The 26,660-nt window shown below is 42.4% G+C and overlaps 1 protein-coding gene across 3 annotated transcripts; it reads right to left on the reverse strand.

Annotated features, from left to right (window-relative positions):
- On the reverse strand, window positions 1-26,660 carry eif2ak4 (eukaryotic translation initiation factor 2 alpha kinase 4). 3 transcript variants are annotated; one of them, XM_005453300.4, is made up of 40 exons: window positions 26,530-26,660; window positions 26,201-26,462; window positions 25,943-26,058; window positions 24,811-24,913; window positions 24,557-24,730; window positions 23,992-24,072; window positions 23,702-23,841; window positions 23,521-23,621; window positions 23,271-23,428; window positions 22,607-23,145; window positions 20,516-20,631; window positions 20,056-20,213; window positions 19,510-19,961; window positions 19,342-19,414; window positions 19,163-19,252; window positions 18,960-19,082; window positions 18,770-18,874; window positions 18,561-18,624; window positions 18,374-18,453; window positions 18,148-18,249; window positions 18,004-18,054; window positions 17,671-17,907; window positions 14,570-14,645; window positions 14,137-14,258; window positions 13,802-13,851; window positions 12,432-12,600; window positions 11,776-11,892; window positions 11,585-11,650; window positions 11,108-11,278; window positions 10,882-11,016; window positions 10,656-10,763; window positions 10,147-10,275; window positions 7,440-7,526; window positions 7,151-7,263; window positions 7,001-7,062; window positions 6,495-6,598; window positions 6,148-6,216; window positions 5,279-5,323; window positions 4,303-4,418; window positions 1-448 (listed from the first exon to the last, which is right to left on the reverse strand). In XM_005453300.4, exons 2-40 carry the CDS (start codon window positions 26,327-26,329, stop codon window positions 391-393), a joined length of 4,989 nt encoding a protein of 1,662 aa, XP_005453357.1. In that variant the 5' UTR covers window positions 26,330-26,462; window positions 26,530-26,660; the 3' UTR covers window positions 1-390. The 3 variants fall into 3 exon arrangements, with proteins under 3 accessions (XP_005453357.1, XP_013128369.1, XP_013128370.1); XM_013272915.3 differs by having other exon boundaries at window positions 26,201-26,455; window positions 26,530-26,640; XM_013272916.3 differs by having other exon boundaries at window positions 7,001-7,059; window positions 26,201-26,586.

Consider the following 26,660-nt stretch of genomic DNA (forward strand, 5'->3'; position numbering starts at 1 on the left):
TGTGGGGAAAAATATTTATTCACACTATGCATCCTGTTGCTAAGAAGAAATTTATCTGTACTCATGACACATTCAGTAAAAAGCCCTTTCTCTTAAATTCTCTAGTTCTATTAAGGCAATAAAGTCCAGTGAACCTCTTGTCAACCTTTGTTGAGGACCACGAAACACTGAAGGGTTTTGGGAACGTTGGGAGAGATTGGGTCAGATAACTGGTTTACCATTCACCACAGTAAAAGAAATTCACTTGTATCTTTGGGACTCGCACCTTCCAATTGGAAAGCGTCAATGTTCTAAGCAGATTTTGTTGGTCCAAGGATAAAAATAGTCTCTGGGAGTCCGCTGCCTGAAGCAAAGTGGAATATCTCCCAGGCAAGTGCAATCCCTTGGCTTTCACAGAAGAATCTTGTAGTAGTCGTCTTTATAGCTGTACAAGATCACCATAGCCACCCTGAAAGAGAAGATTTGTTTGCTGTGAGATTTCAAAAAAACATTAACAGAAGTATGCTTCAGCCAAGTATCCAACCAACCAAACATGAAATATGCTCCCAGGTCATGGAGTTCAATAACGGCCTTTGACCTTTTCTGAATGAAATCCCATAAACATTTTGTGAAATGTCAGAATTGGCATCCGAATTCTACAGTTATGGTCAAAAAAAACCCTCGACCATCAAATCAGGTCACCTGTTAGTCACTGTGAATGTTTGTACCAAATTTAAAGCAATTCCCATAAGGACATAAGGTCACTGGAAACTTGACCTTTAAATTCTAATCAGAAGATTCTTGAAGTAACGTAAACATTAGTATGGAATTTTAAGTAATTCCCTTAAGGTCTACGGGTCGCATTGACATCGTCACTCTTGACCACGGCTGTCTTGGGTTTGGAAGAAATTTGAACTGGAATGTCTCCAAATCCAGACAACATGATTCAGCCAGGATGTTTTCTAGAAATTTCCAAATCTATCCCACTCCTTTGAATTAGTCAGTGTTAACAGACTCAAATTACCTGTACTGTAAAGCCAATAGAGGGCGACTGTGATGTTTTAGGCTTCATATTGTAAGGCTGTCAAGCTATCCATCAATGACACATGTAGTGTTGAAGTGTGTGGAGTCCATGGCAGGACTGAACATGAAAAAGTTCCACTCTCAAAGAGCCTTAAGTGGAGAGTTGAGGCAGAAATCTGCAGCTTTAATGAACAGTAGAGTAGTAAATATGTATCCAGTGCCTCATTTGCAACAATTCATTTGCTCTGAAAGCTCAACACTCCCAGGCTATTCCTGAATTCAGTAATATTCTGGAGGCCAAATGGAAACCTCTGGCAGGCCGGATGTGGCCCTCGGGTTGACATTCACTGCTGTGCATGCTTCCTCTATGTCAAATCTTTCATTGATACAAGGTGGCTTATCAGAGCTATGCAGATGATACACATATTTACTTAGCTCTCTTAAAAAAAAAAAAAAAATCATTCATCATGTTTGTGCCAAGTGCATAGCTAGATGCAACAACATTTCCTTCAGTTAAACAGAAACAGGACTGAGACTGTCCTATTTGGAAACAAAGACACACAGTGCCACCTTAGTGCCTAAATGGAATCTAGGACACTAAAGACTGTGAGGAAAATCTTGCTCTAATTCTGGATGACCTTAGTTTTACTGTAATTAAATTAAAGCATCTCAGAAATACAGCAAAAGTTAGAGATTTATATGTCAAAGCAGGATCTAAAGAAGCTTATTCATGCTGTTATATTTTCTGAGTTCCTCACTGGTCTAAAATATTATTAGACAGCTACAGTTCAAATTCTAACAGCAGCATTTACAAAAACTAAGGTGAGAGCGTTACATCACTAATTCTCAGTTTCCTGACTGGCTTCCAGTAAAATCTAGAATTGAATTAAAAGTATTACTTATAGTTTTCAAGTTAATAAATGGTTTGGGGCTATAACATATTTAAGAGAAACCCGATAAAGTCTTCTTCTAGATCTGGTCAACTCCAGATCCTCCAGAAGTATTTAGACTGTGGCTTTTAAAAACATGAAGCTGCCATTCAGCTCGCTCGGGATAACACTACCAAAAGATCGACTCAGCTTTGAGATGAGAGAACGGCCTCAAAGTGAGTCAAACTTGATACAAGCATTCACAGGAACTAAAGTAAGACCCATAATGATGAAATTCAGTGCATCTATCCTTTGGTTTATAGAAATATATCTGAAGCAGACGCAGCTGCGCTTTGTGTTTAACAATAATTAGCCGATGTTGGCATTTTAAAAGCCTAAGATGGGGAACAGGGTAAAAATACACAGTGGTGGGAAAAAGCTTTGTTTGATCTCCATCTAACTCACAAATATATACAAACACAACGAGACTAAACTAGTAAACTAAGTAGATGAATGTCTCATGTTGCTTAAAGTGCTGATTAAAAAAAGTAAGTGAACGTCTAACCTCAAGATTTCTCTGGATTCAGTTGAATAAAGAAGGAATAACTAATAATAAGGTGTAACTTCAGGTCCTGCTACAGCTACGTAACTGCTGCATGAGCCCTTCATCCTACTCATCTTGCCTCGGTTGCCTGTGCCCCACATTCAATGAAAACCACTAAACAAAAGAATAAAAACACATGCCGACTCCATCCACTGCTGCCTCTGCGACGCTCATTTATCAGGAAAGCCTTTTTCCCCCCTTAATGGCAACTCACACAGCACAGACAGGAAATTAAAACCAACTGTTCTGGAGAGACGAAGAGGAAGCCAGAATGAGAGGTTTTGATTTTTCTTGCTGCCATCTCATTCATGAAAGAGAAAATCCGCTGGATCCCATCGCAGGCTTTGGGCACTCACAACACTAGAAGCTCAAACACAGGATTTACCCTGGAACTTGGGCGGGAAATTACGTTTGGGAGTATGGGAATTTAAACTCTTCCATCTACACCATGGAAATGGATGGAGCTGACTCGCCCCTTGTCAGTCTATTGGGGTGCCAAGAGCCAGACGTAAGACCAAATATTGCAAATCCTTCTCCAAATTTTATGTCAGGAAATGGGATGAGCTGAGGATTTAACGTTCTTCTAGGCGGTAGTTATCTGTCTGAAGACTCCTTTTGTTGTACTGGCAGTCACTGTTACACCTGGAGTGTGTGGGCTTGGTTGAAGTATTGCAAAGCAGCTGCCCGAAAAAAAACCAAGTCTTTAATGCGTTTCACTGTCTGCATCAGGTTTCAGTTAAGAAAAAATGGCTGGACTAAAATTGACTAGCAAGAGGTTTTAGTTATGAGAGACTTTAAAAAACTCCGAGAGCTACTGAGTAAAGCCTAGATTATGCTCCTGCGAGGGCACGGACACATGGAGACCTGACGGCCGAAAAGTATTCCGGTTATACTTCTTTGAAGCTCGCTGCCTGGGGCACATACGCAGGATGGTGCATTGTACTATAAATTTTCAACAGACAAAAGACAGGAAAGCACGCTCATGCTAACCGTGCGATGATAAAATTTAAGTCACTCGCACCATGGCGGACTAGAAGAGGCGCAAATATAGTGCCGACTTAAGGAAGTGAAACAAATGTCTATCATTCATGAATTATATCAACAAAACTAGAGAAGCGATGTCGATGAGTGCCAACCTTTGAGTCTACAATGTATGGGCATCCAGTACTGCCACCAGAGTGGATGCAGCTTAATGTAAAAAGTTGTTATATGTGATATAAACTGGGATTTGTTAACATGATATGGCATGGGGAAAAAGAATTTATCTGTCAACTGTAAACTGGCCTCTGTATGTCTACAGAGACTGTATATAAAAGATGGACATGGCCAAAGAGACTTCACCGAGTAAGCTCTGACTGTGAAGCCTTGAGCTGAGTCACATCTTGGCGTTTTAAAACCAGACGTAACAAGTAATGGGGTGGATCTGGCAAACCAGGGAACACTGCATGCTCATATGGTAGCAATAAAACTAAATACAGCATTCGATAAAACCTCAAACCTAAGAACGTAACCTCATGAGGAAAGTGTGTTAACTGAGACCACACATGAGGATCACTTCCCTACAATGAACAGAGGGGCCACACCCTGTCAGCAGGGCTGCAGAGTGTCTGCTTCCATCTTTTATATACAGTCTAGACTTAAGAATCACAAATAAAGTATTTTGTAGTGTTTTTGATCAATTTAATGTTACATTATATTGATAAAATGTGCTTTTCTTTAAAAAACAAACACATTTCAAAGTGAAACCAAACTCCTGAGCCAGAGTTTAGCTAGCTGTGAATGCTAACACACTAAACTAAAATGATGCACAATTTAACACCACTGCACCTTTTTGTAATCTTGAAGTGGTGGATCTCATCACAGATGGCCTTCAGGTAGCGCTGCTTGGGCAGACGAGACAGCAACGTCTTCACGCTGTTGTTGAACTGGTCTTCACTATCAAACTGGAGGGAAAGGGAAAAAAAATGTTTCATACAAGCTCGCTACCCCAAACAAAACCATCAACAGATGAGATTTAATATCCCAAGCTGTAAAGAAAGACCAGCCAAACGGCTCACAGGCCTCGTGTTTGTTAACACACTTCAGAGTCAAAAAACAGACAGCATATCAGAGGAATCAAAGGCTTTTTTCCCTCTTTCCCCATCTTCAGTTTTGAAGAATATACCTGCTTGTCAAGTGTAACAGAGCAATGGTTTAGAAATCTCTTTGTGCCTTGAGGTAATTTCACCTATTTAAAACGGGCCCTTTCTGCCAGCGTGGCTGTTACATACTGTGCATTGCCACAAGTTTTATAAACTCAATGCGCTGTCAATGACACATGTGTGCTGCAAAGGGACAACTACATAGGTGGCCCATTCATTTATGGAGTGGAGGCTTTAGCTTATATAACTACAGTCTTAAGAGCATTTTCCAGCTTTCTTCAAGTTTCTTCACAATATAATTAGTCTTTTTTTTCACTTTCCTTAAAGGGAAGCTGGGATTTTATAGCAAGGTCTTGGTAAGAAGTTTGGAATGTGAATATTAACACCTCCTCAGAGTGCGTTTTGGTACGTCTGTCACATGTGTGAGCCTCGTAAAAGGCCTGCCAAGTTCGAGTCTCACAGGTCTCCCCGGCTTTGGAAAACTGTAGCGTTCCTCATCAGACTGTAAGGAAGGCAACGGGATCCCGTCTTCCTGTCTAGGAACTTGACCTTTATTGGCCGTTCTTTCCACTCCCCCCTCCCCTTCCTCCCACCCTTTCAGTGTGATGTTGCCTTTTATTAACTCGGCTGTGTTCTTGATGAAGCTATAGTAGGGAACCAACCTCCAGAGACAGGAAGTTGATCAGCGTTTCCTTCTGAAGGTCCACCTGCGGGATACAAAAACAAGTACGGTTACACAATAAAGCCTTGCCTCACAGTCGAAAAATTCAACACCACATCTTACATATTTTTAAGCAATTTTGTAGCAAAATACAGAACTGTACGTTATATAATTCCCTTCCCCCAACATCAGCAATTGAGTCAGCACTAACATCATAAAATTACATAATACATTTTCACAGTGATATCAGCAGGAATGAAAGCACCCCAGTTTCTATTTTACAGCAAAAGGCTAATTACTCTCCAGGTTCATCTGTAGCATCAGCATTGCATATCAGCCTGAGTGATAGAAAAGCAGGCTGCTGACACGCAACACCCGAGACTCACAGGCCTGTGTAACTGCTTACTGGCATCAAGATGATTGCACTTGTTACGTTTCAATGACACTGCAGTGTTTATACAGTCCAGATTCCAACAGGGATGATAAATACATTTGGAACATGGAGCGAGATGGTAAATAAGACAAGAGGGGTGAGTGTACTTTGAGAATATGTGGCCACAAATGGACAGCGCAACTGGAAACAAACACCAGCGCCCATTTATGTCCCCTGGAAATGCCACGTTAGCTGCATTCTGTTTAGCGTTTGTTGTTCGATAGGCAACTGGAATTTATTCGCAGCGATCTTACTTCCAGCAGGGGATCTAAAAAGCAACTATAAAAGGGCAGATCCTTAGATGTTTGTTGTTTTAGCTATCAAAACTATTTCCTTCCCCTACGATTTCACACATGAATTCAACAGATAAGGTTGGATAGGGGGGCAAGTAGGTTATAAATAGGGGATGGAGGGACATAAACACACAAATGACTTACAGCAAGAACCTCAATGTCATTGCTCTTGTTCTGCAAATTGCTACCCAGGTTCTGTAATCTGGTTTGGATCTGAAATGAGAGGAGACGGAGAGAGACCCGTTTAAAAATGACATGGTTACAAATATAAATCATCTTCACAAGCGAAAACTTGTCTTGGTGTCACGTTACAAACAGCATATTCTTAAGGATAACCACAGGAACGTTTAAGGCAGATGGATACAAAGAAAAATAGGAAACAAAAACAGCAGCGAATTTCCTGGAAATCCATTTTAGAGGTTTGAAGTCATCAATGCTGAGAACCACAGCTCTGGAGAAATGCTGGAGACGCGGTTACAAAGATCGCAAACCTGAGTCTCGTAGCGTCGTCTGGCGCTGGCAGAAACTTTCTCCGGGCTGATGAGGCTCACATTCATGTTTATGGAGGTGCTGCTTCCATGCTGCTCTGAAGACCCTGGAATCAGAGGACAGTAAATGGGACAAATGAATCATTTTATCCTACTGTAAATGTTTTTAAATGTCCAAAATCGAGTATTTAATCGCACAAATACAAAAAAAAGCTCTGGCTTCAACTGCTGTTCAGTTTAATTAGAGCGTGTTTGTGCCAGAAGGGTGTGACCGTTAACAACTGAGCGCACCATTTCTCACTTTGTGTAAATCAGGTAAACAGCAAAAAGGAAATCCAACATCATAAGAAATACTTTGAAATTCTGTCTAAATTACACATTTTTACCACAGGAAAGCGATTTGTTAGAGTCGAATCACAAGTGTGTGAAACACGAGTGTGATGCTTTCATGCCGTGTGATGTTACAGCCTATGAGAGTTCGTATCATCAGAATAAGCTGAGCATGGTACCTGTGCTGGTGAGCAGTGATCCTTTGGGGTTCTGTAGAGTCGTGCTTTCAGAGATTTCTCTGCTGAAGAACAAGGAAGACATTTTTTTAACCCCTGTGCATCATTCACACACATCTGAGCGACGCGTTAAACCAAAACCTTTTTTTTTACCTGATGTTTCTCTCATCGAGGAATTTGTACCGACATTTCTGAATGATGTGATCCACCAAGTCAGACTCGAGAATCCGTTTCTCCGACTGTCTGTCTTTCTCAAAGCATTTTACCTGGAGGACAGAAGATGACTTTAACAACAACCTCCCCACAACTCCGTCTTAGCAACAGATCTGGGGAAACGACACAACCCGCAATGCTACCGGCAGGTTTCTACAGCATTTCATTTTGAGTCTGTTGCTGGGAAGTGGATGTTGATGTGTTTGGATGGTGCACAGATGGTGCTTACCTTCACATAGGATCCCTCTTTGTCAGAGACGAGGGCCATGCATGTGATGCCGCCTAGCTTGCAGTGTTCCAGCAGTGTGTCCTGAGACTACAAACACACAGAAAGACAATAATAATCATTCTCAACACACAAGCTGAAATTTAAATGCATAGCTAAGCTAGACTCCATTAAGCCTTTATGATGATAATGGTCAAACATAATCAAACACATGTTGACCAATGAAGCAGCATGCTGAAGATGTTGGCTTGTTTGAGGCATAATTTTCTGAGAACAAGCTTTTCTTTCATTAATTACTTAAGAATCACAAATTAGGCTTGGAAACATACAGTAATTACATAATTACAGCGTCATGGTTGCCAACTTCAACCCTGACTGATCTAGTTTTTGAAACAAAGGGAGAAAAGTATGCTTGAGTTACCACTGAACACTAAGCTGAGGCTTAAAAATTCTCCTATTGTGGCACTCGTTCATTGGAGTTTCACTTAGAACTGGAAGAGTGGCCATGAGCTTTGATGTGCATCCAGGTAATCCATTCAACCGTAACAGTGAACATGTATGTTTGTGATTCGTGTCGGCCTAATTCATTCTGATTAACTTTAGTTTTGGCTCCTCTGCTAAACGAACCGGCAGCGGTGCAGAACAAAGCCCCAGCGCACCACAAGTGTATGTTTATGTGCGTCACTTTCCCTTGTCATCACACGAGCGTTTACACTTCCCTTTTTCTTACAACTTTCACACCGACAGATCAAATTATGTCAAAGGTAAGTTATTGCCTGGAACCAGATGGGCAGCTCCACTACTTGGCTGCCTGCCTGTGGAAGGGGTTTCCATATTTGTCTAATAAAAACTAAAAGAGTGGAACCGTCTCCAGAGGATGAATTAAGCTCTGTTAAGAGGCCGGCATGGGAACAGTGCTAACAAAAGCCTAGTGAGCGGGAATGACAGCCGAGCTGGTTTGGACGAGGTCTCCTCTGGTCCAAACCTACCTGCTGTGCTCAAGTCTAAGCCACGTCTAACTCTTTATATATTGGTGCATTGATTAATTAAAGCATACATGGAAATACAACATATAAAAGGTAAAAACAAGAGTTTGTACAATTCTGGTGAGCTAGAAAATTGGAGTGAGCACCTTTATTCATCAACACACCCTGAACTCTCTTAGAAAAGTTTCTCATCATTTCTTTAAGTTCTTCTCCAGGCTTCTTGAAGGACATTCAAAGCTCTTCTTTAAAAGTTGGCCGACTTTTACTTCATTATCTTTTAAGATGATCACACACTGCTTCAGTAACATTGAGGTCCGGGTTCTGGGGAAGTCAATCCATGACTCACAGTGTTCCTTTGTGTGTTTTTCTCTCCATGTATGCTTTTACTGCAGTGAGTTTGGGATAATTGTCATTATTGAAAAACTGAAGCTGTTACCAATTAGATGCTTTACAGATGGAACTGCAATAGTGGATCAAAATGTGACTGTACTGTTCTGCAAAACCCCCAAAACTCAGCCCCGAGCCATGACAGAGCCTCCGCCGTGCTCTCTCCTGATCTCCTCCATACAAGCACATGGTTTTGAGACTGTTCATCTGCTGAAGATAGACAGGCCCTAAAAACTATTGTGTATTGAGTTTCCTCAAATCTGTGTTAAAGACACACTGCTCACATATGTCAAGTTTTCAGCTAACAGCTCTGAATGATTCACCTTTTTGGTAAAAAAAAATACTATTTAATGCCAGTTTTTCATAGATTAGCTACAGAAAAACAAAGAAATTATGTGTTTCTGTGACAGCATGTAAAGATACAATTTCAAATTGGTTCTTTGCTAAATTACATGTTATGTGCGTAGACAACACCGGTTCATCCCTTTAGTTAGGTGTCTTTTTCTGCTTGAACGATTCATAGATCAGTGTGAACACAGAAACGGGTAACACAGATCGACGTGGCTCAAAACTTTTGCTCAAACTTTTACATAATCTACAAAAACACGCTTGATAATTTGGCTTTCATCCAAACTCAACTTTTCCTAATTGCTTTTAAGGAAACAGAGGGGCCAATCGCTTGTGTCCTGTGTCGATACACAAGACAATGAAAGCCGCTATAAAGCAAACAGTCACTCGCCACAGCAGTGGAAAGTTAAGACAACAATAGGTTATAAAGAGCAGAGCAGGAAAAAACAGGAGGGGCATTAAAATGTGGGCACAGAGCTATGCCGGAGAGGCCGTTTATGCAAACGTGCACAAAGGGGACTGAGATCAGTTGGTCACATTATCGTGAAGAATGTGACGGAGCCGTGGTAGCGCAAAGTTTTGGACGGCTTCACTTCGAGGGGGTTTATGTCAACTCGGCTATCATCCAATCACAGCTCTCAAACTGCTTACAAGATCTCATCAAAAGACTTTATAAGAAGTGTGTTTAACATATGTTGTCTTTTTTTGTAGAAATTGCCCCATTATATTGCCCCAGTATGGCCAGTAATGCTCTTTGAAAAGCAGCCACAAAGCTCATTCTGTGGTGTATTTACCATTTTTACTACTTGCTGTCACACTAAGGCTGCTGGTAACAAGTGAGGGTTTTTCCTTTAAAATGGAAGTCAAGTGTTGCCCTCTATAGGAGGGATGAGATTACTACACTACATGGGAGGGTCTCGGGGTTCACCTTTAAATCAAAACTGGTTTGTTCTGGTTTTTATGAGTGGAACCAGTTAAAGACGACTAACCTGTGACACATCATAGTTGATGTCTGCAGCGATGCCGGTGCTCCACAATTTCTGAACAACCCTGATGGCTTTGGACATCGAAGAATAGCCCACAGGGACCACCAGCACATCATAGGAGCTCACTGTTGGCTGATACGAAGACAAACAAATACGGTCGCGCATAGCAACTACGTGCAAAAGGATTTAGTCTAATATTATAGAAGCAGGGAGCTGCAGTTAAAGCATTATGTGTTCAGCAAAGGAGTCATTCCAGGTGTTTATATGTGCACGAAGCTTTCGGGGCACATCATTTCACAATCTCCATCTAAAATATAGAAAATGATGCACCTCCAAAAATAACTCCGTGGAGTCAGGAGCAGCGGTGATCATAGTTATTAACAGGTTTCTAAAAGTAGCTGTGTGGCAGCCCGACTGCTCTATAAAGCCATCATTAAATATGAAACCATCTGCTGCTCCTTCATTATAATAATTAGCAATGTCAGATTCAAGCGTGTGTCTGTGTCTCTCACTGGCTCCTCCATGCTGGCTATAGCGGCGCAGACTTTGTCCACGGCGACACTGGCCCCCACTGCGCTGGGGACGGGACCTGTGGAAACCGGTCCACGAAATTCCAGGATCTAGAAAGGCAGGGAGCAAACTGCATGATTTAGGCCCATATTTTTCAAATAAACAGCTGCAGGTGATTAGTATTAGTCGTGGCCTGGCTTTACTTTGTGGAATGACTGTAAAGCCTACCAAGTGGTCGTAGCGTCCTCCAGCTGCCAGAATATCTGGTACGGTTCGTCTGCGCTTCCTGATGAAAGCCACAAACTGGAAGATGACTCCTGAGTGGTGTTGCACTTTGTACACTAAGCCTAAGTTGATCACCACCTATAAAGGAGATACAGCTTTATTTTAAAAATGCTAAACAAAGTAAAGCAGACACAGCAGGTGTTTCCTTATCCTCCAGAATCCGTATCACCATCAGTTTAACTCCAAGTTTGGGCAGAAGCACAGTGAGCTCCTCCAGGTCCTTGAGACCCTGCTTGGCCAGCTGGGTAACGGCAGTTTTTTGCTTGGTAAGTGATGACAGCAGCGGCACCAGGTCCTGCAGATTCCCCTTCTGTTCTATGTACTTGTACAGAGTCTGCAACTGAAAGCGAGCGGTGAGGAGAGATGTCAGTGTGACCGAGCATGAGCTTGCCAGAGAAGTTTCCCTCCGTGACTTTCTGCCAGAAAGCTCTCTTTCCAGTTTTCAGTAGCAGTTTGGTAGACAGCAAAACTACAAGCTCAGGTTCAGAACAGGATCACCATGTGAGTTCAAATACAGCTGCTGAAAGGCTGCAACCATACCTTAGAGAGCCAGTCTGGCACAAAGCCTCGAATGCAAACTTCTCACATGTGCTACAAGTGTGCTGAATATTTTTACAGAAGGTTCATGCACCAGGTGGACACTCACACAGTTGGCTGACAGTGAAAAGTTGCAGAACTTTGCCTCTGCTTCACGTTTGGTGAGTTTCTCACTCTGGAGCAGATGCAGCAAAAAAAGAAAGAAAAAGAGACGATAAAAATGTCACTACTGCCTTACTGACTGCATCTGCTCAAAGAAGCATATCAATAACACACGTGCAATGTGTAACCCGGACTGACCATAAGGTCACACAGTATGTTAGAGGCTTGGCTCAGTTTGTCCTCCGGGACGCCGCTGTGCAGCAGGACGGCCTTAAACAAGCTGGTGTGGTTTAGGTAGATGTTGTAGTTCCTTTCCTGCAGTCACAAACACACCTTCAACATTCTCAGACACAATTACAGTCAAATTTAAAGCACTGCTTCACAATGAGCGCCGCGATGAATAATGACCCGCTCGTCCGGCTCCTTCTTTCTGACTCACAGATACACAAAGAGCCGGCGATGGAGAGGATCAGAAACAAGACCTACGAGGCCAGACACAAAGTTGGACTGGCTTCACGAAGCATGCGAAGAGTATTGCCACTGACGCAGCAATGGAATGAATCGGGACAGGAAATGGATTGTACTGGAAGGGAGGGAAGGAAGTTGACAGAGCGGTGCATAACAGATTTACTAGATAAACAATAAATACAGTGTAAATCTGTCAGGCTTACACATACTTTGGAATGTTAGGAATGTGAGTGGGAAGTAAGGGGGGGACCAACAAAAAATCCCCAACTGGTTAGGTTTTGCTAACGGCATCTGTCAGAAAAATAATTAAGAATCGTGGATCTGACCCAACAGTCTGATTAAAAACATAAAAATAAAAAACAATACGAGCAGCTTGTGCGTGTAACCTGCAGCACGGGGAACTCCTGGATTATTTCAGAGATGGTGTAAATGATCTCTGCCTCAGGGAGCAGGCTGTTGCTAACAGGAGTGATGATGTCAAAGGCGCACTCGAGGAGCTCCCTCGGGTGTGCGCGGTCCAGCTTCTTGGGCCGAAACACTCGTTCAATGCTGTACCTTAAGAGAGATGAAGAGAAACACACGTCCAGTATGAAAACAGGCTTTTTCAACAGATACACAAAAACCTACTCGGTACATGCTTCAGGTGTTAACACGACCCGCGAGCACAGCCACAAGCTTCATTACTTTCAGCTATAAAGTGGAGAGGTTAAAGGTTTACCGAGGTAATGAGAAATAACATAACTCGACCAATAAAAAGGAACACTGTGCATTCTTGTACCTGTTTTCAGAGGAAAATTTTGTTTAACCCTAAGATACAATTTCTTCCCATTTCTTTAGTTGAATCTATCAAAAAATCCTAAAGATAACAGTTTGACGGGCATAAAACATTTTTTGCACCAATAATAGCTCTTTGGAAATCACCTTATACCAAAACTCGCCATATGCCTGCATGATATGCAGTGTGTCCTTAAAACGATCAGGAACAAAAAGCCAAAAAAAGAAAAAAAGAAAAATGTACAGCAGATGAACAGTATCTTAGAGTCATGTCAAATAAAATATAATAAAGACTCGACACAGGACTTGGTAGAAATGCTCATTCCTAAAGAAGGGAAACATAGAGAGATGTCTGAGGTATACCAAATGACACAAGAACAGAACTGAAAATCTTTGGCAACAGGTTTTATAGAGTTATGGGTTCAAAATGAGAAACTTTTAGTTCAAATCAAAGCCAATATGTACAGAGGAGGTTAAGACAAATGTGAGTGTCTACAGCCATCTGTAAAACCAACAAGAAGAGGTTTGAATGTCCCTAGAGATGAATGGAGAACTATTCCTGAAGACTACGTAAAGAAAGAATAAGAAGCTTACCAACGAGAGTTCAGGCTGTGTTTAAAAATAACTTTCAAGCTTTCTTTTCATAAACATGTTGCCATGTTTCAATAAACTGCTGCACCTATTTCTCATTTTCCAAGCAAAACATAAAGAGTAAGGGGTGGCTCAAGACTTTTGCACAGTCCGGTATGTTTAAGGGGGGGGGGACTTGATAAAGTATTGATTGCAGACACAAATGCACATAATTTTCTTTAAACACATTAAAACACAAATTAAGTTTGTTTTTGTGTTCAAATTTTCTATAAAATATTTTTTAAGAACATTTTAAATGAAAAGATTTACCTCATAAATGGGCATCATTATAATTACTTGTGTGCACACACACACACAAATGGTCAAAATGACTTCTCAGTATAAACTTTACCTTTTCAGATGTGTTACATTGTTGCGAGCGATGAATCTTGCAAACGCGATCTAAAGCGGAAGAAGAAAAAAAAACCAAAAACAAGAGTTGAGACATTGGGTGCACTTGTATAAAGACAGTGAAGTCTGTGCATACCAGGCTGTAATCAATCAGTGTGTGGAAACAAGCATTTGGTCCTCAGGGTTTCCTGAGGCAGCGGGATCTTAAGGCGGCTGCTGATTGCAGCCTCACACTGTGTGTGTGTTTGCATGTTCCTATGTAAATAGTTTTATAATTGGCGCTCTGTGTGCATGTGTGGACATGTAAACCAGGCTCTGTGTGTGTGTTAAACTCACGCGAAGGTCATAGGGCAGCGTAACCAGCATTCCACTATGGTCCATGAAGCAGGCCAGCTCACTGCCATCGTACAACTTCCTGTTCCTGGGGAGGAACAGCGGGGTCTGAACACGCACGGCACCTGAAATCAAACACATTACTGCTCCATCTTCGTAAAACACAGTGACCCTGACCCTATGATAACCGATGCATGTGAACAGACTGCGCATAAACAAACAACTACAGCTGGACATCATCAGCAACGTGCCCAAAAACAACACTCGCACATGCACAGAATCTGTGCCGCCCAACAGTACGCTTATTGTTTAGCTGCCTCTCACTGGTGCAGATGTTGGGGTCTTTAAAAAGGCCTTACAGCAGGTCAGGAGTGCATGTAGTGTCAACAAAGGCTCGCGTTCACATGCACGCACTCGACAGACACGGTGCACTCACCGTGCTTCTTGAAGATCCTGGTGATGCTTTCGTACACATGCTGCTGCAATTTGGCATTGTTGAAGCTGAAGCTGCCCTGAAGGGAGAGCAAACAAACAGCCTCTGTCAGGGATCAGGAGACATGGACTAAGCACTAACAGGCCTTGTGCTCATCTGTGATAGACCAGATGAGAGAGCCAGCTTAGAAAGAAAGAGTGCAGCTATTCCTTTGCCTACAGTGCCATCTAGAGGTAGAGAAGGGAAGCAGCGGATTTTCTTCCATTTAAGCACTCCTTACAATTTAAACATAACAGATAGTATGAATTGTGACCTGAAAAAGCACAAGTTTGCAATTACATTATTTAATAATCCATACTCTTGGACTTCGCTATGTATATCTCTTATAAAAACGAATCAAAAAATTAAAGGAACACTTTAAAATCACATCAAATCTCAATGGGGAAAACATGCCAGCTGTCTACACTGATATGGACCGGGTAAGAAATAAATATGATCAACTTGCAGTGGGCTGAATTCAATGACACGCCTAAAATCAAAGTGAAAAATCATCCAGCAAGCTAGCCCATTTTTGCTGAAATGTAACTGTAGCAAATCAAAATGGCACTTAGCATGCATGGACCATGTGTGCTTATGCCTGACAACACTGGGGCATGCTCCGAATGAGATGACATATGGGCATAACTGAGCTCTAGGCCTGAGGTGCAACCTGGTGGCGTTGGTTGGACTGAAACATAAACGTCCCAGAGGTGCATTATTGCATTTAGATTATATGAGCATGGTGACCCAGCAATGTTATCAATTCCTTCATCCTCTGGGAAATGCCTGCATACTCTCGTCATATGATGCTGGGTATTGTCGTGTACTAGGAAGAACCCAGGAGCCACTGCACCAGCGCAGGGTCTGACAATGGTCCATGGATTTCATCCAGATAAGCTTTTTATGGTGATGAGTTAAGGACCTTCTACAGCCCTGTCCTGCTCTCCTAGAGTAACTGTCCGTCTACTTGAATCTCCTCCATGCTCTTGAGACTGTGCTGGAAGAAACAGCAAACCTTCTGCCAACGCCACATATTGATGTGCCGTTCTGGAGGAGTTGGAGCACCTGTACAACCTCTGTAGGGTCCAGACATCACCTCATGCTACTAGTAGTGACACTGATCCTAGCCTAGGCATCGGCAACCTTCAACATGAAAAGAGTCACTTTAGCGCCTCCTCCCAAACAACCAGAGAAAAAGAGCAGCACAGGTGGGTGACAGGGAGGGTGATGGTGGACAGAAGGGCAGATGACTGGGAGGATAAGTTATTACATGTAGTATATGTAATAACCAGTGTTGGGCAAGTTACTTTGAAAAAGTAATTAATTATAGTTACTTCTTCAAAAAAGTAACTGAGTTAGTAACTGAGTTACAAGATTCTAAAAGTAATTAATTACTTGAAAAGTAACTATTGCGTTACTTAAAAAAAAAAAAAATAGTTTAACCCTCTGGGGTCATAATTGGCCATTTTTGACTACTTTTGATTTTCCCTCCACATTTCACCTTTAAAAACTATTTGCTTTGCCTTGTTTGGTATCATTCTTTTCAGCACAACCTCACATGTCTGAATTTACAGTCATGTTTTCATTTTGACATACAGCATTAACACAATTCATCTAAAATCAGACAAAAAACATAAAATCCGAGTAGAGAAAGTTATATTTTTTACTGTAACAACCACAAACATGTTTATTGAATCATATTTCATAACTTTAAATCCAAATATAAAGTGTCAATTTTAAAATCCTATGCACAAGTTTTGCAAACAACAAAGTTATTTGCAGCCATCTACCTTTTACCCTTTTTTTATAACCATTTCAAACTATTTACAGAACAATCAGCTGTTCTGCATTCAGTAAAATGCCACACAAATTATTTGTGCCGCTCCAAAAAAATTATTTCTGTCCTCTATAAAGGAGAACATCACAGCCTGATACCTGCAGACAGCAGTCACCTCATTGTTCTGACACACAACACGAAACTATCCACAACACTACACACTAACTACACAAGACAACACATTAACTACACACTCCAAACACGCTCAATGTCACAAATCTCTCACATCTCAACACTTGCTCTCTCTCTCTCGTTCTCTCGCTCTCCTAAACTTCCCCCTCTTCCTAAACAACCAAAGACAGTAAACGTGACGAAACTATTGAGCAAAAAACACCACGTATATATTGTTTATCATGACTCTGGTTTTACGTGGCCTATCAACACAATTTAAAAACTGGTATATATCACCTTGTTGCTTTGTCATCTTAAAGTGGTCATGTGATTGGCTTACCACGACTACTATATTCTTCCTCAGTCAAACAGCAGCACTCATGTGATTGTTTTGCCCCCTGAGCTCCAGGTGTTGTGCCATAAAGTGATCGTCTGTCAGACAGTGATTGCCGCCCGCGGGAGCGCGCAGCTGCTTAAAGCTGCAGTGCCCAGATTACTTACAGCTACTTCCGTGCAACTGATATAAGATGCGGTAAGCTGGACACAGCTTCAACCGTCTGTTTGTTGAAAATTAGTAATGCGACCGTTAGTAACGGTAACGGCGTTGTAACGATAGGAATAGTAATTAGTTCGATTACTCATTACTGAAAAAAGTAACGCCGTTACTTGTAACACCATTATTCCCATCACTGGTAATAATAGGGTAAGGGCTAACCAGAAGTTTCCTGACTTTGCCCTAGCTAAATGCAAAACTAGTGAAAAAATGTCAGTGGGGCTTGTCTCACTGTCGTCCCTGTAGCGCACCTGTTATTAAGAAAAATAAAAGCAGCTGAAAATGATGAACAACCCCTCTGCTAATCCTGCTATTTGTCCTTGGTGCAGCACTTCACTTACTCCACTATCTAAAACAAGTTTACTTTACCTCCCTTACCACTCCCTTTAATCCAGCTTTCTTCTGATTGGGCACTCTTCACCAATAGAGCACTTGAACAGCAGGTGAGTGACCTTCTATTTGCCTAATATCAACTTTCAACTCAGCTGGGCTTTGAATAGGAATTACTACAGTAAAAATAAAATAAACCACAATCCACTGGCAAACGCTTGGTCAGCTCCTCACCTTGTAGAGGTCTATATCATAAGCGTAATCCATGACAGGTGAGGTGTTCTGGGCGAACAGCTGTGCCACCATGGTGCGGTAGGATTTGCCGTTGATATTGGCCATGGTATGCTGCAGCACTTCGTGCAACTCCGACTCCTCCATCTGGGGAGGAGGCAGAAGTTCGCTCTTTAGCAGCTCCTGGGCAGTCGGCCGAAGAGCCGGGTCGTGCTTTAGCAGCCACTCGATCACCCTCTTCTGGTAGACATAAAGAAAAAGGCAGAGAGAAACAGACCACTGTTAGACAGAGATTTATACAAGGAGAAGAAAGTGCTGTGCAACAGTCACCCTCACCTGTGTTCCTTGCTCTCGTAAAGTAAAGTCCTCTGGGAAGATGATGGGTTCCTGTAAATATGAAGGGAAAAAAAACATCATGTAAGTAAGGCACCAGGTGCAAAAACACCCCCACCCTGCTCTCAGTCTCTGACATAAACACACCTCACGTAGCTGACTCAGGACAGTGATGCGCTCGGCCCCGGTGGTCATCGGCCGGTAGGACATCTCAAAGAGGATTATGCCCAAGCTAAACAGGTCAACCTTCTGCAGACAGCAACATGGATAAAAAGTTCTTTAAAACTCGAGACGTTCTCATATAACAAGTTTAGATAAAGCAACTTTTCATTCTCATGTATCCAGACAAATAAGTGAATTTTTAAATTCCTACTTGGTTGTATGTGGCTTTTGTATTTCCCTGAACTTCCGGACTGACGTACAGGGCAGTACCGACCATCCCTGTCATGTTACCTGGAGACAGTGATGCAAAATCAATACAGAGCTCCAGCTCAACAGGAATATTATTGCACGGCTATCAAAGGTGCTACGAGAAACTGTGTTTTCAAACTCTCTTGCACCTGTTGGGTCCAGTTTGGCCACCACCGCAGAGCTGCTCTCCTCCACCTCAAATTTCCCAGCAGCCTTTGAGAGATAAACAGTTGCTTTAACAAGTTATAAGAGCTTCACGAGGAGTTTTACACATTAATCAAAACAATGAGATGAAATCAGTGCCGCCTGTCAGCAGAGTGAAACTGAAAGCTACACACCACACTGTAATAATGCATACCACGTTAGCGGGATGATCTGTAGCCAGGCCAAAGTCGCCAATTTTCACGTGGTCCTGTGAGTCGAGGAAGATGTTGACAGGCTTCAGGTCCCTGTGAATCATGCCCTAGAACAAAGGGTGAACATAAGATATCCAAATCTTGGCTTTAGTCACAGTTATACTCAGTTCAATCAGTACAGCCGCTCCATACCTGCTCGTGGATGTAAGCAAGGCCGTCCAGTATCTCCCTGAAAAGCCTCCATAACCGATTCTGATCCTGATGCAGGCCTTGATCTATTGTGTCTCGTAAAGTGCTCTTTTCACAGTATTCCATCTGTCAGGAACAGAAACCACGGATTAGACGTACAACAGAGATCTTTGTTGGTAAAAGTGAAGCACGTGGGGGAAGCTTACTTGTATGTACAGGTAATGTGCCGTAATGAGGTGTCGATCTGACTCCGTGCTCTCCGTTGTGTCGGACACTGGCCTTTTGCTTGGCTCTACCTGTGGGAGGAAACACCAGCTGGTTGGTGCACCACGCCAAACGCTAACAAACCCAACAAAACTAATAAATGAAGTGAAAATATTCGAACCTTTGACATCTCGTCCATGCTTTCATCTCCATTATCAAAAATGATGTCACTCCTTGAGTCACTATTTGATGGCCTGAGTGGGAAAAAATAGAAAAATAACGTGACGCATGAGCAGTTCGAGCAGGAGTAAGTCGTCCTGTGGAGGAAAAATATTTTTAAAAAACGTACAAAAAAGAGGCACCAAAGACATCTTCTTCATCATCGTCATCATCGTCGTCGTCATCATCCTCATCATCACTGGACTGGCGCCCGCTGCACCTTGCGCTGGAGGACCTCTCAATGGAGGTGGACCACTCGACTGAGCTTGACAGGGCGGGAGGCGGAGCGATGTCCTCCACGTCGTCAGGCAGGCCGAGCTCGTTGAGGCGCTGCGGTGCATTTTTGCGCTGTGGCGCCTTGTCGGCTGAGCTCACCGGCTCGGAGCTGTCAGTGTTGCTCAGCACGCCTGTGGTGGGCAATTCGTGCCTCTCGATCCACGCGTTGTAATAACGGACGATATTCTCGTGGTTCAGCCGCGACAGCAGCGTCACCTCGCCTTTGATCCGTCGGAACTGCTTACTGGCTGGGTTCACCTGGATGCGCTTCACCGCGTAGTAACAACCGTCCAGTTTGTTCTGAACCTGGATGTGAGCAAAACACAAAAGACAAAAACTTTACTGCCAGATAAAACTAGCGAGAAAGTTCACACAGGGTAAGTAAACTATTTCAACCCACTTTAATTACAGCACCGAAAGCTCCTTTTCCCAGAAGCTGCAGCTCCTCAAACTCGGAGACAAACCGAGAAATCTGCCTGTGCTGCAAGACCGAACTGAAAGGAGCATTGAGGATGTGACTCCGGGGGATGACTGATGACGCAAAGTCCACAGCTAGATCTGAGAGGCAAACAAATCAACATCTTGAGCAATTTTAAGAAGAGAAATATAAAACTGTCAACGGCTCCTTAAATGCAAGCACTCCCTCAGTATAAAAAAATAAAAAAAATAATAATAATAATCAAAAAAAGGGGAAAAAGGAAAAAAAGAGAATTAAACATTGTTAATTTTTGGACTAATTTACAGCTGCTACATCTTTATTAATCGAACATTTTCGACACTAACTTTTATACTGTAACTGATTTGAATAACGATTTCACTACATTTTTTGTAATCTGTGTTTCCATTTGTGTCACTGTCACCTTCTGGGCTGTTGTCCTGGGACTGTGGAAGGTGCTTAGGCGAGGAAGGCTTGAGGAAAGAGTGGTCCAAGAGCTGCTGAGCTGTCCAGCGCTCAGTATCATTCAGACATAAACATCTACAACGAAAAGACACATAAGACCCACTATTAAGCAATACCTGGCACATGCAAAGAACAGGAACACGTTTGTTGCACAAATATACTGCACTGTGTAAAGGGGGGAAAGGATTCATGCCAAGGAGCCAGACTTTTTCTTTCTCTTTCTTTTTTAAATGGTCTTGAGAAATAGTTCTCTTGATTTTCTGATAAATCAGTTTTAGAAATCCAGTCCGTGTGCCTCCCTGTTTCTAAAGTTTATTTTGTTAAGTTGCTCAACATTGACGTATGAATCATTCAAGCATCAGGCATCTAACTCAAGGGATGGGCCAGTGTTAACACCATAAGAACCAGTTTTAAACTGTGTCTTTAGCCACTTTGTTACTTCCCATTCTTCCCATTTCTCTGGCAAAAAAAATAAAAAATTCAAAAGAAACTGTTTTTCCAGGCATAAAATATAAAACAAACATAAAACTGTATTTTTGCATCAACAAGGTGATTCTCAAAGATCTATTAGTTAAAAAAAAATTTTGAAAAACAAATCTGAGGAAACAAGTGGAGGGGGAAAGAAGAAGAATTGGCATGCTTAAAAACCCCAACATTATTGCAGCAGTGTGGGATCATGGGTGGAAAAAGCAGATAATATTCAAAGAAGAGCGCTGAACGTCCTTGAAGAAGCCTGGAGAACTATTCCTGAAGGGTATTTAAAGAAACAACAAGAAAGCTGCCTAAGAGAGTTCAGACTGTGTTGAAGAATAAATGTGGTCACACCAAATATTGATTTTCAAGCTCATTAGAATTGCACAAACTCTGTTTTTGCCTCATATACTGCATTTCCATGTATGTTTCCTTGCAAAATATAAAGCAATGATAGGTGAGCTCAAGACTTTTGCACAGCAATGCATCTTACTCTACAGGCTGCAATGCAAGCAGACAGCAAAACACCAAGACCCAAAGGAACAAATCAGTGTCTCTGCATGTTTTAGCCCATTTACAACAAATCACATCTGTTTATCATTACTGAAAATCAGACCACAGCAAACTGCGTGGAATAGCCCGTCCTCCTCCTCTCCTTGCAGGCAGTCGCTGTTTTTTATTCATTTTGTTTTTTAGCAACACAAAATTTGAGCTCCCATGATTTAAACAGTCGATTGATTAGTCAGTCAAAGCATCTGGTAACTATTTTTATGATCAAGAAATTAAATTAAGCAATCTTTCGTGCCAAACATCTGATTGCCCCGAGATATTAAATCCAAGAACTGTTCAACTTCTCTACTCGTTTTATATTCTAACAAATTGGAGGCTTGTCGCAGCAAAACAAGGCATTTTAGGGGAGTCACATTTTATTATGGGATATTATAAGAGACCGATTTATACGCCTTTATTAAGTTAATACTTTCAAATCAACATACACTCACTGATCACCTTTTAGGTATACCTATATAATCAGCCAATCCAATCCTATGACAGTAACATAATGCATTTCAGCATGCAGACATGGTCAAAGTAACACGCTTAAGTTTAAACTGAACAGCAGAATTGTGATTTAAGTGACTCTGAATTGGCTTCTTGTGCCAGAAGGGCTGATTATTCTGAGTATTTTAGAATCTGCTGATCTACTGAGAACTCGAGGTTTTACAGAAAATGGTCCAAAAGGCAGAAAATTTCCAAAGAGCAGCTGTTCTCTGTGTGAAAATGCCTTGATGACGTCAGAGGAGAATGGTCAGACTGTTTCGAGCTGACAGGACGGCAAAAGTGATTCAAATAACCACTTATTACAACCAACTTATGCAGAAGAGCATCTCTGAAAGGGGTTACAGCAGCAGAAGACCACACTGGGTGTCACACCTGTCAGCTAAGACAGGTGTGTATGTTGTTCATTTGCATTATAAGTTGGCGACAACAATATAAATAGAAATTGTTTGTTATGTAGTGAGATGAACAGTAAAACTGCATAAATATACAACGTTATAAGGAATTATTCATCGATACATACTTCTGAAGGAAATCCTGAAAATCAGCAGGCAGGCTACTCGGCACGGTCACCGGATACTCCTTCACTTCCTTCCCTTGACTCAGAGCCAGCAGCATCAGTCCCAGGTTCCACACGTCGCCTTTCTTGCCCGTTTTCGTTGGCATCGCCGTTTCCTCGGAGAAACGCACGCGAGCTTGTTCGAAAATGTCTTCTTTGCAGATGTCAGCAAATCTCTTTGATAAACTGTAATCGGTCAGTCGAATGTTCCCCTCGGAGTCCACCAGCACGCTGGAGGGCCCCAGCTGTTTGTGGACCACGGAGTTGGAGTGCAGATAGTCGAGAGCGGCCAGCAGCTGCGCCGTGTAGTGGCAGAGCTTATCCAGAGGGACCGGGCCGTGGGCGGTCAGGCTTTGGTTCAAGCTGTTCCCGGCCACGTGCTCCACCAGCATGTAAACCACGATGCATTCCTCCTTTTCGACCACGCTCAGCCCCAAGTATTGCACCAAGTTTGGGTGCTCCAGCCGCAGCAGGGAGTTAAACTCGTTTTCTGCTGCATGGATCTGCACAACGCAAGTTGAAATGTGCCAAGCTTTAAGCATGCATGTTCGTAAAGGCTTTAAAAGTTAAAATGCATGATTTAATCAGCAAATTCTTAATAATAAAAAGCCCCGCTCTCTCTACTTGCCTGTTTTTTACAGTTTTCAATCCTTCCTGTCTCCTGGGTGGTGAAGAACTTGCTCGTCTTTTTCTTCCACTGCAACGACCACTCATAGATCACAGCAAAATCGCCAGAGTTCACCTCAAACCCGTAATAAATGTTACGACCGAACCGTTCACTTACACCTGTCGGAAACACACCAAAAAAGAAATAAATTTAAAGAGACATATTACGTTTTTCGACACGTGACTGGCAGCGCTACTCTGATGGCCCTCACCTAAGCTTTTCCCTTGGTGCACAGCAAGCTCTCCAAAAACGTTGCTGCTGAAGTGAAGAAGCTCCTGCGGGCGATTGTTGTCCTCATTAACCGTGTCCCGTCTGGTGAAGGAGACATATCTAAGCATTATTACTGCACTTTGTTAAACATGAGAAGCTTTTTCTGTATGTAGGACGTGTACCTGTGGCGGGAATTTGAGGTAGTCCGACGGCGATTGCCAGCCGCTTTCTTGGCTTCAAACAGTTCGGGAGTTGCGCTTCCTGGGCTGGGTGGACTCTTCCCCATCACAGACATCGAATGCTCCATGCTCCCGAGTCGCTCCTGCAAATAGAAAGCCATTCAAAGAGTCACTTACAATACTGATGGCTTAGTTATACTGGTTGACTGCGATCTATAAAATCCGTGTGGTTTTATTGATGATTAATAAAATCAAGTGAATCAAATCAAATAGAAATCAAACAGCGAGAACACCTGTTTAGCCATTTCCTTTCTTCTCTTTTCCTCTCGCTTTTCCTCTTCTCTCCTTTGGATTTCAGCCATGATTTCTTTTTCCTAAAGGAATAAGAAAATTCCATCATAATACACCTTTTGCAGCTTAAAGTGTCAGTGTTAATGATTTTGCTCCATTTAAGAATTCAATTTAAGATACTTTGTGGTAAAACTCCCATGAAAGGAACTTATAAATGCTGTATTCCTATTATAGTCCTTCATAGTAGCAGATATCTGGCCTAAAAAAATTGAAGGACACAGCATGAGTAGCAGATATGAGATGAGTAGTACCCCTATCATCATTACAAAAATATTTCTTCATACCCAACTAACAACAGTAGAAAGCTGGAATTTGGCGGTTTTGCTATTAAAAGAGTGAATCATCAGCCTGAACTGTTTCTAGAAATCACAGACGGTCAAGGCTGTGAATGAATAACATGAAACTATCCTGTAGCCTTTGTGACCGGACCGCATATCCTAAGATGGGCTGCAGTGTAATGCCCATCTTAGGATAAAACCTAATCAGCGTTATTCCTCCTGTCCTAACCATCTCCTCTTCCTGCTTGCGTCGTTGGTCCATTCTCTCCTGCTCCTCCAGCGCTAGTTTCTCCTGCTGCCTCCGCTGATTCTTCAGCATTTCTTCGTGGAAGGAGCGCGACGGAGGCCTGTTGTGCTCGCTCAGGAAACCCTGAATGTGATCCGCTAGCTGGTAAATCATCACCTAAGTTCACAGATAAATAAGTTAATGAAAATCTCAACACACACATGGGACTGCACGTGTGTCTGCGGGTGTATCCTCACCTCTCCGCATTGTTCCGCCGCCAGTTTGTTGAGTTGAGCTTGGAGAGTTTTGAGGTTGTCGTTTGAAAGGCCTTTGGCATTCTTCAGCTCCAGTTCTGGAGGCCTGTTAGTGCCCAATAACGTCAAGTTAGTCAGACGTAATAATTAAAAATACATCCAGTTATTTTTTTTTTTTGCACTTTCTTACATATGGCATCCCTGCCTGCTTGTGGTAGTCATGGCATTAAGGTGACCTACTTATGAGATGAACTACTGTTATGTTTTTCATAACTCTCAGCCGTTCTGCTATATTTATATGCATGTACGATTTTTTTTTAAAACCGATACTTGTGCTTTTTAATGCCTCTTAATGCATTTTAAATGTAACCTGACCCATAAGGCTCTCCCAGGATAATGTGCAATAATGTTAAAAAGTCCTGCACATGTTTTATTTCGCATTATTTGGATTTTGGACCATTTCAAAGATTGTCACTAGTCTTTTTGCAATGTGATGATTGTTTTTATTAGTGTGTACAAGAATATGGGACTTTACAGGACTGCTTGAATCATATTTAATGTTGATATTTTATCTATTTAGTCAATATTCTAGCCATTTTTAAGCCATATGTCCCAAATTACAGATCCTGAGTCCCTTTATGGAAAGAAAGGCTTTTATCTTTCATAGTTTTGGGGATATTCATGTTCAAGCATTGTCTGAGATTTTAAATTGTGAAAAAAAAAATTCTGGAAGCGGAAAAATATAATAAAAAAAATAAAGAGGGCAAGTGTAAGTTCAAGTATATAAATAAGGGTGAGCATGGTGGCAATAGCGTTACCATGTAAACACGTGTTACTCAGTGGGAGTTGCACAGAGACCATTAAAATAAAAGAGAGCTGTCTTCAAAGCTTTGCCAGCTTCTTTCTTTCTTCTGCAAGCTGCGAACTTTATCAAATAAAAGTCCAAAATCTGTGCATTCCTTCACATTTTCCAAAGCTGCCCAGTGGGCCAGACTGGAGTATTTGCCAGGCCCAACTCTGGCCCGTGCACCTTATGTTTGACCTGCCCTGTAGTAGATGGTCAGTATGTGAATGGACACCTTGCACTGCAGCAACAATGATGGAGAATTGGCAAAGAAAAGGAGCTTGTACTCACACGTCCGGATACGTGGGAGGACATTTGACATGCAGGTCCACACTCACGTAACACCCCTGTCCGTTGTTTAGCCCATTGGGCTGCAGGCAGAGGTACACCTCTGGTGGCCTTTTAACCTGAAAACCAGATCAAAAGGAGCCTCGTTGATTTGCACTGCAGTTTACTCCAGTTAACACTCGTATATGTAAACACTTGGCAGTCCTCTGCATTCCGCTAACATGAAGTGGAGGATTGCACACAGATAGAAGGTGGATCTACCTTCCAGGGGTCGTTGCTCCGCAGATCCTTGAAATCATCTTCAAAAATAGACGCGAGGGCTTCTAGTTCATTTTCCTGCTGAACCGCGTACTCGTCTGTCACATCCGCTGAAGTGCGCTGACTGCTCATTCTTCTGCCTCAGCTACATGGCAGTCTCCCCGTCCGCACACCCACAGCCGTCAAACAGGAGGAGGAAGTGGATCCGCTCAGCGCGCAGCTCCAGCCCAGCACTCACCGCACTCAGCTCCCCCGACTCTGTAAGCTCGAAAGTCCGCAGATACTCAGCTTGGCTGACATGAAGTACCGTCACATAATGAACGCCAACTTACCACGCAGTCGACGGACCACAACAACGTTGTATCTGGCGCATGCCTGTTGTAGGTTGCGCGTCGCATGTGAAACGTCATCACGTAGCCCTGTCGAAGAAGGCCTCCAGAGGGCAGTAATCGTCACGGACTCG

This window comes from Oreochromis niloticus, linkage group LG19 (genome assembly GCF_001858045.2).
Source record: "Oreochromis niloticus isolate F11D_XX linkage group LG19, O_niloticus_UMD_NMBU, whole genome shotgun sequence".
Classification (NCBI taxonomy): domain Eukaryota; kingdom Metazoa; phylum Chordata; class Actinopteri; order Cichliformes; family Cichlidae; genus Oreochromis; species Oreochromis niloticus.